The sequence below is a fragment of the Diadema antillarum genome, unplaced genomic scaffold (assembly GCF_040938485.1).
Source record: "Diadema antillarum isolate AM-2024a unplaced genomic scaffold, OU_Dant_1.0 scf00000008, whole genome shotgun sequence".
Classification (NCBI taxonomy): Eukaryota; Metazoa; Echinodermata; class Echinoidea; order Diadematoida; family Diadematidae; genus Diadema; species Diadema antillarum.
In genome coordinates this window covers 4195759-4209061 of record NW_027270897.1, presented here as the reverse complement: position 1 = coordinate 4209061, position 13303 = coordinate 4195759, and the positions used below count along the sequence as shown (strand labels likewise).

General features: G+C 39.0%; 1 protein-coding gene across 4 annotated transcripts in view; it reads right to left on the bottom strand.

Annotated features, from left to right (window-relative positions):
- Positions 1-13303, bottom strand: part of LOC139718928 (uncharacterized) — a 56040-nt gene that overhangs the window by 14252 nt on the left and 28485 nt on the right. For all 4 annotated transcript variants that reach the window (XM_071630380.1, XM_071630398.1, XM_071630391.1 and 1 more), the window contains 4 exons: positions 12607-12644; positions 9822-9872; positions 4618-4718; positions 1859-1988 (listed from right to left, as the gene is read on the bottom strand). In XM_071630380.1, the coding sequence (XP_071486481.1) occupies positions 1859-1988; positions 4618-4718; positions 9822-9872; positions 12607-12644 (320 nt within the window). The remainder of the gene's footprint in view (positions 1-1858; positions 1989-4617; positions 4719-9821; positions 9873-12606; positions 12645-13303) is intronic.

The window sequence follows — 13303 nt, the reverse complement described above, 5'->3', positions numbered from 1 at the left end:
GCGTCAAGGACGGACAACGGACGGACGCACGGACAGACAGACGCCGCAGGTGATCCCTTAGTCTCACTGCACCTCTGGTGGGCTCGACAAAAACAGGGATGATTTGGCTCATAAGCAGGAAAGAAAGAACAGTTCCCATAGGAGTGTGTAGTAAAATTATCAAGAAAAATAAGAAACTCCTATTGAAACAAGAGCTTGGAAAGGTCAAAATTCAGATTGTTCCCTGTAAATTTACAATGGTTGGGAGGTCTGCTGGCATAAACTGGCATGAAAGCAAATACACATGTCAACCATCAATAAGACACATAAAGAAAGAAAAAAAAACCCAATAAGAACAAGAGACCCGCGGGTCATGCGCTCACCTGAGTATCGCAAGTTCACCTTCCATGCATTCTTACAGACTCTTACCTGAGAACATTGGAAACTTATGGTGGGGGTAGCTTTGAGAATGGGGGGCATGGTGTCCATTAACATATTCCATCACACTGGTAAAAATACCTGCCAAGTACACTGTACTTTATAGAATGTTGGATTATGCAGCTTGGGAAAAAAGACTTAAAGCCATATCACTTTTGATTAGAACTAGAGAAAAATATTATTTAACATTCATTAATTTAGGAGGTTTGGACCCCCTGGGGCCCCCAAGGAAAGCATGGTGCCCATTCAAACACTTTGAGATCTTATCCCTATAGGAATGCTACTTGACAAGTTTGGTGAAAATCCATTATGTTGTTTTCAGCAAAAGATGAAAATTTAGGCCCGCATTTGGACCCCCCCCCCCATCCCATCCCGCTTCCTTGGGTCCCAAGGGGGTGGAGGGGGGGGGGGGGAGGGAGGGCACCCCTGATTCTCCCATGAACAAACTTGTAACAGTCATCAATATACTGACTCATTGTATTAACTTAGCTCAATCACTTCCAGTTCCAGAGAAAATCTGTAAAGATTCTTTACAGGAGGGGGGGGGGGGGGGGGGGACCCCTGGGGCCCCCAGGTGGGGCATGGTGCCCAATTGATGAAATTGAGATTCTATCCCGCTAGGGATGCTACCTGCCAAGTTTGGTGAACATTAGTGATAGGGTTTTCAAGAAAAAGATGAAAATTTACAATTTTGGTCTAAATTTAGGCCCCCTGGAGCCCCCCAGAAGGGGCATGGTGCCCATTTGATGGGAATGAGATTCTTTCCCCCTAGGGATGCTACCTGCCAACTTTGGTGGAAATTCATAATGGCATTTTCAAGAAAAAGATGGAAATGTACAATTTGGGCCTCATTAGAACCCCTCCCCACCCCCCTCCCTGGGTCCCAAGGGGGGCACCCCTGATTCCGCCATGAACAAACTTGAAACTACAGTCATCAATGTACTAATTCATAGTATTAACGTAGCTCTATCACTTCTGATTCTAGAGAAGAAGATTTTTTAAGATTCCTTAATTTTGGGGGGTTTGGGCCCCTCTGGGGGCCCCCCTCAGGTAGGGAATGGTGCCCACTTGAACAAATTGATATCCTATCCCCCTAGGGATGCTACCTGCCAAGTTTGGTGAAAATCGGTCTAGGGGTTCTCAAGAAGAAGATGAAAATGTAAAAGTTTACGCACGACGGACGCCGGAAGCCAGACGAAGAGCGATCGCAATAGCTCACTTGAGCCTTCGGCTCAGGTGAGCTAAAAAAAAATCAATGTGATGGTCATAAATCCTTTTCTCTCCCCTTATCCCAACAGATTGATTACATTTGCAATAAGAAATTGGAAACAAACTGTAAATGCACTACTGGCTTGATCTAGTCAGAGGAACTAGAAATGAACAGACACACTATCCCCCCCCCCCAAAAAAAAAAAAAAAGAATCACACATGTTTTACATACCATTAAACCAGTCAATAGCTGCTTTGGCTGTCATCAGGTCATCATAAGTCACTGTGGCCTCACCCGTGGGCTCACCAGTCTGCTTGTTCTTGTAGATCCAGATTCTTTGCTTTCCACTTCTCTTATCAAGCTACCAATTTAAAAAAAAATAAAGAAAATACCAGCTAAGTATGACTGTACATACCTTCTATTCAAAGAGGTACAACTCCTCACTCGGGTATCATATACTAAAATTGCTTAATTTTTCCTGTTTCACAAGCAGTGTCTTCTGCAGTAGCACATATGGTACAGCTGATCAATTACTTACAGTATCTTGACAAACTAAACCATATGAACAACAGAGAAATCTACTGAACAATGAAATGTACCAGGAAAATAAGTCATGTGTCATCAGTTTCATGTGTGGAAGATGTTCATCATCCTTGATGTTTCTGATTCCATTTTCTCTTCTGCATATCATAACTTGTTGCCACCTTTTTCCATTTTCAACCCTCTCCCTTACAGCGCATAGAGACACTACGGTAGTGATATGCGCTATATAAGCACTGTATCATTATTCTTAAGTAAACATACAGCTGACTTACATAGAATAAGAAAACTACATTGATTTGTGTACTATGGTTTTTAGAAGTAGTCTCTTACATTTTGGCAATTCAAACAGAAGTAGTACAACCAGAATTAGCAGCCACAAATCGTAAAGGTCCAGTTTACCTTTGGGAGCAGTGATACTTTTGATGCTTATGTGTAGGTCAGTAATACTGTATACGCTATAATTTTCGCGTACATAAATTTTCGCGAATTGCCGCTGTCACACATTTTCGCAAGTGGTTAAATTCGCGATTGGGGGACCAGAGAAAATATGAAGTGGCAGAGAAAGTGTGAATTTTCAACTTACTAGCAAATAAGAATGATACTAGTTATATACTGCATGAAAAAAACTTACCAAACTCTGCAAACTAGTAAGTTAGAATTCAACATTTTGAAGTGGTTAAGTCCATCGCGCTAGATTTCTGACGAGTGGTCCCCTTGCGATAATGGATTGGCTCTCTATGTACAGTATTCATAAGTAGAAGTGGACGTATGTATGTACAGTGTAAACAAGCTTAGCCAGTATGGTCTGTTCGGTAAGCCATGACATGGTATACTAGTACTGAAATGTTCGTATCATCAAGGCAAGGGATTCATTTTGGAAGGTAATATTTTCGTGTGTTGTTAATTTCGCGAATAGCTCCCGACTCGCGAAATTCGCGAAAATAAAACCCCCGCGAAATATATAGCGTATACAGTATCACAAAACATCCTACCATGTACAATTTTTGTAATAAAGCCTAAAATATGAGGAGAAATTACCATTTTTCTCATTAAACCATAAATGTAGACAGTATAGTCTGGAAGCATTTTTATTTTAATTATTGTTCACATTTTGTATATGGGTCTGTTCAGAAAGTTGGGACCCAGGGTTTTTTGGGCACAGACTCAACATGCCCAACATTTTGTGTCTTGGTGCTCTGTTCTTACCGAACTTTTTTTGCATTGAGTATCAATATCATAGGAGGGCTTATACCATGAAATACCAAACATGCTTCCCCTGTTGGTAAATTTGTGTAAAAATGAACTTATTTGATGGTGTCCACTGCCATTTTAGCCTCTTTTGCTTTTAATTTTAACAGGTTATTGTAATGACAGAGTATTGAGCACACTGTCCACGTCACTAGCAATTCTGCAATAATCTAAGCAAACACCATTGCTTGGCTAATTTCTCCCACAAAATAATTCATACCGTACCAAACAATTTTTTTATTTTTTTTTAAATATAGGTCTTAAAATTGTCAATACCGATGTTACATGTGGTGTCCAATGATCAAAAAAGGATGTAACGATAGTATTCTGCTACATATTTTTATTTCAGCTATAAGAAAGGCCAAAGTGGTTATAAATTCAAAGAATTTCTTCATTTGTGACACTAAATACATCTATTATGAAAGCAAGAAAGTGTCCAAGTATTTCCACACTTCGTGTTCAAACTCTGCTGTGTCAGGATGGTGTCCAGCGTAATGCCGGTATTTTGGGGATCCATTTTCACTTTCTTTGAGTGATAGATCAAATTTTCCCTAAAAAAGATAATTGAGGACATGAGCATTCGATTCTTGGTTCATAGTGTGGATGGTATTCATTTGTGATATTACTGCTATTAACTTACAATTCTCATGCCATTTCTTGGAGAAAAGGAGAAAGATACAAAACATTCTCAATGTGGTGTCCATGTAACATCGGTATTTACAATAAATCTCATTCTCATTCAAGAAAATTATATGGGATTTTCAAGCAAATCCTATATGGAATATATTATAGTATGGCTAGATGTAACTATAAATGTCAATCATTTTCATTAATTTGATGTTTAATTTTGGACCTATGTGTCAAATTTTGGGTCCCAACTTTTTGAACAAACCCATATTCAACAATACTAATATCGATTATACTGGTTCAAATTTTTACATTGGTTGTTTCTATCCCTAACTCACATTTTAGAACTATTTTAAGGCACTAATGCTGGGTTTTTGTTTCATCTGCAAATGGTAGATTATGCCTTTGGTGGTATAATGACACATAGCCAAAGAAGAATGCAAAATTTGTTTTCCTTGTTAGCAGTTTACACATACTGATGTGTGTTTTTTGAGGTGACACTAAATTGATGGTGACGAATAGGTTCTAGTTTACACAAAATATTCCTCCTATTTTGAAAAGATCAGCATTACCTTTATGATACCAATCTGGCCAAAGAATTGTGACAGCTTGGTCTCTGTGACATCAGGGCCCATTCCACTGATGAAAACAGTATCCTCTTGTATTTCCATGTCTGTCAAGGAAAAAATATATTATATTCAGTCTCAGAGAAAGGTAACTATCTTGAATTAATAAATGGATTGAAGAGAAATGACTTTTTTTCTCCCTGACACTTACTGTGCACCATAGAAATCAGAACTCCTCTAAACTCTCTGTACCAAGACTAACTAGAAAGCGACTGGTTATACCCCCGCCAAACAACATTTCATAAGCTTTGGTCAAAACAACATTTCATAAGCTTTGGTCAAAAAACTGAGGAAGTAGTTAAATCCGCAAGATCTTTCCTTGATCTTCTGCCATTAATATGCCGTTACCATGGCAACGTACTTTCGGGTACTGTCGAAAAATGCGTCTTGCACATCTACAACCAAAGGCACACATCTGTACCAAGTTTCATGGAAATTGGGCAAAAACTGAGGAAGTAGTTTGCAACACAAAATTTTCCATCATTTTGGCTCATAATATGTGAGCTGTTACCATGGCAACATACTTTTTGTCACTGTCAAGAAATGTGTCATGCTGACCTATATCCTAAGACAAACATTCAATATGAATTCCATGAGAATTGGAAGAACACTGATGAAGCAGTTTTGCCATGAAGCATTTTGCCCTATATTTTACCAATAACATGCCGTTACCATGGTAACGCACTTTTTGCCACTGCGGAAATATGTGTCTTGCACATTAACATATTCAGATGAACATCTGTACCTAATTTCATAAAAATTGATCAAAAACTGTGGGAGGAGTTCGCGACGCAAGATTTGTACCCATTTTTGCCCATAATATGCCGTTACCATGGCAACGTACTTTTGGGTACTGTCAAAAAATACGTCTTGCACATCTACAACCCAAGGCACACATCTGTGCCAAGTTTTATGGGAATCGGTTGAAAACTGAGGAAGTAGTTCGCGACGCAAGATTTGCAACGGACCGACCGCCCGACCGACCGACCGCCCGACCGTCCGCTGATTCCTATATACCCCCTTCAAACTTCGTTTGGCGGGGGTATAATGAGACATGGCTAATAAAACTAGAACTATCACTCACTGTGATTAATACCCCCACGTAACACTGTTGGAGTTAGCTCAACCAGCAATAATTTTGTATGCTTTTTATTTTAAAAAAAATTGTAACCATGGCAATGCACTGTTCACCATTGAAAGAATGTATTTTACTCACTGTTAGTATGTGCCATATCTTAAGTAATGTGCTCAAAAATTGAGTAAGACAACTAAACTGGCAATTCTTTATGATTTTCATTAAGAATGTTGTTACCATGGCAACACAATGTTTGAAATTAACAAAAATGAAGTTTGCACAACTATATATATCAGCTCAGTAACATGTGCCAAATTTCAAGTCAAATGCTCAGAAGCTCAGGGAACTGGCTGAATTCCCATTATATGAGTTTTATTCCAAATATGCTGTTACCATGGCAACACTTTTCAACAATGACAAAAGATAAATTATGCACATCTAGGTAATAAGTGGTAACATGTGCCAAATTTGAAGCCAAATGCTCTGAGAGACTTAGCTGAATCCAAATTTTTGCATGATTTTTACTGAAAATATACTGTTACCATGGTAACACATTGTACAACAATGAGGAAAGATGAAGTTTGCACATCTTGGCACTATAGCGATCACATGTGCTAAATTTCAAGACAACGCTCAAGACTGAAGGAATTAACTGAATCTACAGTATTTTTGTATGATTTTCAATCAAAATATGCTGTTACCATGGCAACGCACTGTTCAACAATTATGGAAGAATAAATTTGCATGTGTATGTACTATAGCCATCACATGTGCCAAATGTCAAGCCAAATGCTTCAAGAGAGAATAAGCTGAATCCACATATTTCTGTATGCTTTTTAATTAAAACAAGGCAAGTGCAATAATGTGTCTCGCCCATTCACGTACAAGAAATTGTACGTGAATGGAACATAACAGATAAGATAAAGAGATATAACAGATAAAAAGAGATATAAAGGGTAAAAATCTATGGCAAAAAAAGAAACGTGCCATAAAAACATTGGGCCCTTAAAGTTCGTTGACCCCTGCCTGTGACCTTTGACCTTGTGAAGACCATCCACTCCCCAAGGGACATCTATGGACATCTACGGATCAAAAGATATGACCCATAATAGAAACGCGCCATAAAAAGTTAATACTGAGCTCTAAAAGTTCGTTGACCCATGCTTGTGACCATTGACCTTGTGGTGACCATCCACTCCCCAAGGGACATCTACCATCCAAGTTTAGTCACAAATGGAGTTATGGATCATAAGTTATGACCCATAATAGAAATGTGCCATAAAAATTTCACATTGGGCTCTAAAAGTTTGTTGACCCCTGCTTGTGACCTTTGACCTTGTGGTGATCATCCACTCCCCAAGGGACATCTATCATCCAAGTTTCGTCACAAACATACCTATGGATCAAATGTTATGACCCATAATAGAAACGCGCCATAAAAACTTAACATTGGGCTCTAAAAGTTCGTTGACCCCTCCTTGTGACCTTTGACCTTGTGGTGATCATCCACTCCCCAAGGGACATCTATCATCCAAGTTTCGTCACAAACGTACCTATGGATCAAATGTTATGACCCATAATAGAAACGCGCCATAAAAACTTAACATTGGGCTCTAAAAGTTCGTGGACCCCTCCTTGTGACCTTTGACCTTGTGGTTATCATCCACTCCCCAAGGGACATCTACCATCCAAGTTTAGTCACAAACAGACCTATGGATCAAAAGTTATGACCCATAATAGAAACGCGCCATAAAAACTTAACATTGGGCTCTAAAAGTTCGTTGACTCATGCTTGTGACCATTGACCTTGTGGTGACCACCCACTCCCCAAGGGACATCTACCATCCAAGTTTGGTCACAAATGGAGTTATGGATCAAAAGTTATGACCCATAGTAGAAACGCGCCATAAAAACTTAAAGGACAAGTCCACCTTCATATACATAAGGATTGAGAGAATGCAGCAATATTAGCAGAACACATCAGAGAAAGTTTGAGGAAAATTGGACAATCCGTTCAAAAATTACGCATATTTTAGGGATCTCCGCAGTCACTGCTGGAAGAGAAGACTACTACAGTGTATGGTGTCACATTCATACAACTATATAAGGGAAATAAAAAGAATTTCACAAAACTTTACTTTTTGAATAAAGTGCACATTTCTTTGACTTGCTACTGACGTATGTTAAGGGTAATATTATTCCCTCTGCCTTCTTAGAGAGAGAAGTCGAGTGTTCTTTTGTTATGCGAGAAAAATGGATATGTGTTGAATTTTCTCTATTATTTCTTTATATCATTGTACTCAAGTGACATCACAAGCTATAGTAGTCTTTTCATCCAGCCATAACTGAGCAGAAACTTCAAAAATTCATAACTTTTGAACGGATTGTCCGATTTTGCTCAAACTCTCACTGATGTGTTCTACTAATAGTGCTGCATTCACTCTACCCACATGTCTATGAAGGTGAACTTGTCCTTTAACATTGGGACCTAAAGTTCATTGACCCCTGCCTGTGACCTTTGACCTTGAGGTGACCTTCATATATGGTAAAATGTGAAAATTTGTATGACCCCTCTTCCCTCGAAGTTTGATTGCAATTGAAGCCCAGAGTAAAGAGTTAAAGTTTCTGTAGCGTTACGGACAGACGACGGATGGAAGACGGACGCCGCAGGCGATCCCTTAGTCTCCCCTCACCTCCGGTGGGCTCGACAAAAAATGCTGTTACCATGGCAATGCATTGTTCAACAATGACGAAAGATTAAGTTTGCACATCTACGTTCTGTAGCGGTCACATATTCCAAATTTCAAGTCAAATGCCCAAAGGGAGTTAACTGAATCCACAGTAGGTTTGTATGATCTTCATTCAAAATATGCCATTACCATGTCAAATGTGTACATTCCTGCCTAAACTCCTTTAAGGACAAGTCCACCTTCATAGACATGTGGATTGAGTGAATGCAGCAATATCAGTAGAACACACCAGTGAGAGTTTGAGGAAAATCGGACAATCTGTTCAAAAGTTATAAATTTTAAAAGTTTCTGCTCAGTAACTGCTGGATGAGAAGACTACTACAGCTTGTGATGTCACATATGTACGATATACTGTATAAGTGGATATTTTCGCGCGAATAATTTTTCGCGCTTGGCGGGGTATGAAGAGTTTCGCATGTTTTTAATTCTGCGGTATCAAGACATCAACTACAGGAACATATGGCAAGCAAAAATATTTGCATGCTTTTATTTTCGCGCTAGTTTCTGATTGCGCAAAATGCGTGAAAATTTCCACTTTTACAGTAAAGAAAACTTGAAGAAAATTCAGTGTTATTTTCACTTTTCTCGCATAATAAATTAATGCTTGACTTGCTTCTTTCAGAAGGCAGGGGGAATAATATTCCCCTTAACATACGTCAGTGACAAGTCAAGGAAATGTGCCCTTTTTTTTCTTTGTTTTTTTCCCTTTTGTGACATTCTCTTTTTATTTTCCTTATATTGTTCTACGTATGTGACATCATACACTGTAGACACTGTGGTAGTTTTCTCATCCAGCAGTGACTGCGAAGATACTCTAAAAATTCATAACTTTTGAACGGATTGTCTGCTTTACCCCTAACTTTCGCTGATGTGTTCTACTTGAACTGCATTCACTCAATTCACATGTACATGAAGGTGGACTTGTCCTTGTCGTAACAGTATGTCCTATTTTCACACAAATAATGTCACAAATATGTGAGACTTGAAAGGAAAAAGTCAGCTAGGGGGGCAGTCAACAATTTTGTGCAGAGGAATGGGCATGGATTTTTTTTTTTTTTTTTTTTTTGGGGGGGGGGGGTTGATTCAAAACGGCTGTTTTGAGGGGTTAATGATACATGCATTCCAAATGATAATCCTTGAAAGGTACTCTGCAACATGCAGAAATGTCGGCATCCTCACCCAACATTGCAAAATTGAGTAAGGTTCTCTGTACTCGATCTATACCTGGATGAGGTTTTTTCCTACAAAACATCTCAAGTTAATGATATTCAAGGTTGTTTCCAAAATTGCTCTCAGTCAGTTACTAGGAAGCAACAGAATCTTACCGCCACGGTCACCACTGTTATCAGAATCCCCACCGTATCCACCGCCGCCACCTTCAAATGCAAGAAGGAAGATAACATTCTATTAGTTTATGCCGCAAAACATGTATTCAACAACAATATTTTTTTTGCTTGTTCCATCCATCTGGCCTTCAGCTGCTATATAAGAGTCAAAAGAAAAGCCATGTTAGTTTCACAAGCCTTAGGCTGCACATGCCTTTAACACAATGAAATCTGTTCACTTCAGTTGTCACAGAGTTCATGACTTCTAGGTCTGCAATACGATTTGTCATTAGCTTGCTTAATACCACTTCCTTTCAAAGGCACATCCACATATGCATTTGTGGCACCATAACTCTTAACCCCTTTCATCGTTATGACACATATAAGAAACAAGGACACATCTGTAATATTGTTTTACCCACGTTTTGAGTATATTTACCAAAATTAGCTCGTTGAGAAAAGTTAGTGCTGCTAAGCTTAGTGTATACAAACTTTTTTTTTTTTTGGACAAACATTTGAGTACTGGGTTTGTGTTCCCAATAAGACTTGTGCACTTGCACCTAGTTATACAACTCTTCCTGTAATAAAGAGCTTGTGAATATGATCCCCATAACATGCTCCACACAGATGAAATGAAGGCTTTGCATAAAGCTGACACAGGACAATTCTAACAGACAGGACTATTTAGAAAGGCTTTGGTAAAGTCCCAGTGCATTCAGCACCTGCATAACACACACACACACACACATACAAGAAAAAACAAAACAAAACAAAAAACAAAACAAAGAGAGAAAAATTTGTAGCAAAAATACTGTGCCACTCCCATGTTTCACATACATTTACATGGCTACACAACTGAAAATTGGTTGGTGATTTTGTTTCGTTTTCCTTTGTTTTGTTTTTTCCTTTGCTGTAAAAAGCAATCCTATTGCAGAGCCAAATCTTCAACTCAAAAGCAAGTCAAAAAAATAACTACATGCAACAAACCTCACTGGGCTTTCAACTGGTTCCCACTCTTGTATTTCACTCTAACTACTAAACTCTAAAGGCTAGGAAACAGATGATAATATACATGACAGAAATGTGATCCCCTTTCTTTTTCATGTGTTGTAACAGTGTATAAACTTTTGTGCAAATATGTGTTGTAGGATTAACATTTTCCTATCCACCCAAAATTGAAATAATTTCCTCTGAAAACTACCGCTATTCATTTGCACATTAAATCAAATGCATACTGCACACAAACTTACATCACAATGCCAATGGAGTATTACCCATTTAAAGCTCTAGGGGACAGACTATCGCATAAGGCTTCCAAAGAGAAGCAAGATCCCCCTAGGGATGCTGGTACAGTATTAGGCTTATCAGACTCATATTAGCACAAAGGAATTAACATACTTGTGCTCATTTTTCACCATACACACAGACGCAGTTGACCATTTTCTGTGTTTTGTTACTACATTCACTTGTATGAGCACACACAAGATGTGGCCCTTTAACCCATTCCAGTATCTTTTTTTACCCAGTTTGATGTACCTTGAATAATTTTTGTATGCAACACACAAAATTACAAGTGTCAAAACCCCCTGTTTTGCACACTTGCAACTCTCTTACCAAAGCAGAGCTAGCACAGCCCTAGCCTTTTGATAAGGCCTCCTGGCCGAGGCTTGAAAAGAGACTATGAGGGAACTAGCGAACCCGAGACTGAGTGGTGCAGCCAGGGGGCCTTTTGGAACCTGACATGAATTTCTCATCTTACACCTTGTTTCTTGTCGATTCTGCTACCAAAAAGTTAGTGGCCAATCAGTGACCACACTACTCACAATGACGTCGCATCTAGTGACTATGCATGTCGGCAGCTTGCTCATCCTGATGCTCCGTAATCCAGCCTGCGCTGCCTGCATTGACACGTAATTCATTAGCATACCAACTGCGGACTGACTCATGAATACATGAATAATTCATGCTCACATGTCGCAAAGCAGCAGGAAAAAACCAAGGTTTGAAAAGGCCTCGTGGCTGCACCACTCAGTCTCGCATTCACCCGTTTCTCAAAATGCTCAGTGTGGCGAGTTAGTCTCATTCCTCAGCAACAAGGCCTTGTCAAAAGGCTATCACGGCACCAGCCTTATGTTGCAAACCATCTTATTCTACATTGGTTTTAGAGCGCAGATTTCACATCCCTAATACCACCTCACTGTCCTATTGCACACACACTAGAACGTAAAAGAAGCAATTTTTTTCATGGCAACTTGTTCCACAGGGTTAAGAGCAACATCATATGCTCCTCTGCAACAGGATCGCTGGAAAGAGATATTTTGACATGTATACAAACATGTGCATGACACAAAGATACAACCAACCAACCCACGGTATAATGATGGATGGCTGTACCTCATTAAAAAAAAAAAAAAAAAAAACACACACACATTTGGAAATCAATTCCAAACTTCTTTAGGTCTGTCTACTTTCATGCAGGTATTAAATATTTTTTTGATGTGATGAACAACAAAACTGAATTTCTTATTCTTTCTAAAAATTTATATAAGATGAGCTGTTCTTATGCTGCCTATCTACATTGCTTTGAAACCTGAAACTGTAAAACAAAACTGCATAGATACTTCTTGAAAATATTATGGACTTCATCATGATCTGTCTCTGTTGAGATTTATAACTGAAAATTACCAATCACTTGGTTACACTGATAACCATGACACTGAATAAGGAGGGAGATTCAAAATGGTGATAACACACCAAAGTGGTGGTGTACCCCAGCTTAACTTACCACCAAACTTATTGAAGCCACCCCTGCCGCCACGGTCACTAGTAGAAGGTAAAAAAATGGGGAGTCGGACGTAAGCTTAGGAGTGTGGGGCGCGTGTTTATAGGTTTCTCTTTTTAAATCTTGCTGGTGAACACCATCGGAAGCCTGGTGTCCTTTGGCTCGTGTGCCCCACTCTCACTTTAAGCATCTACAGCACTTATTCTCCTTCAAATCTTCTGCTTCTTGGCGTCAAAGGGAGACATCACAGCCATAAAGTTATGGTTGTGCTGGCAGGAGTCTGGGAGGATATATTCCTTCTCTTAGAATGCTCATCTTGCAAGCAAAGGACTCTATCAAGCCATTCTCTATAATACTTGAAAGGTGTATTTTAAAGGTGATGCCCTCTGGCGCACAACATTCCATTATTCCAAATATATTATAAAACTTTGCAGATTGCTGTTGCCTAGTTGTCGCGCATTGTTGGTTGTAAGAGTCCTTTGCAAGAAGAAAATACATCAAGAACGGCATTCTTCACAGATCAAAAGTACCAGACAATTTCATGACATTTTACATATCATTCAATCACTTTTTTACAGTAAAAGACTTAAAAAAAAATGTTAATTTCAGAAAAACATACAACTAAAAACTTACAAGCTGGGACACAAAACCAGTAACTTGCAAGTTTGAGCTAAAAATGTTCAAACTTACATATTGTACA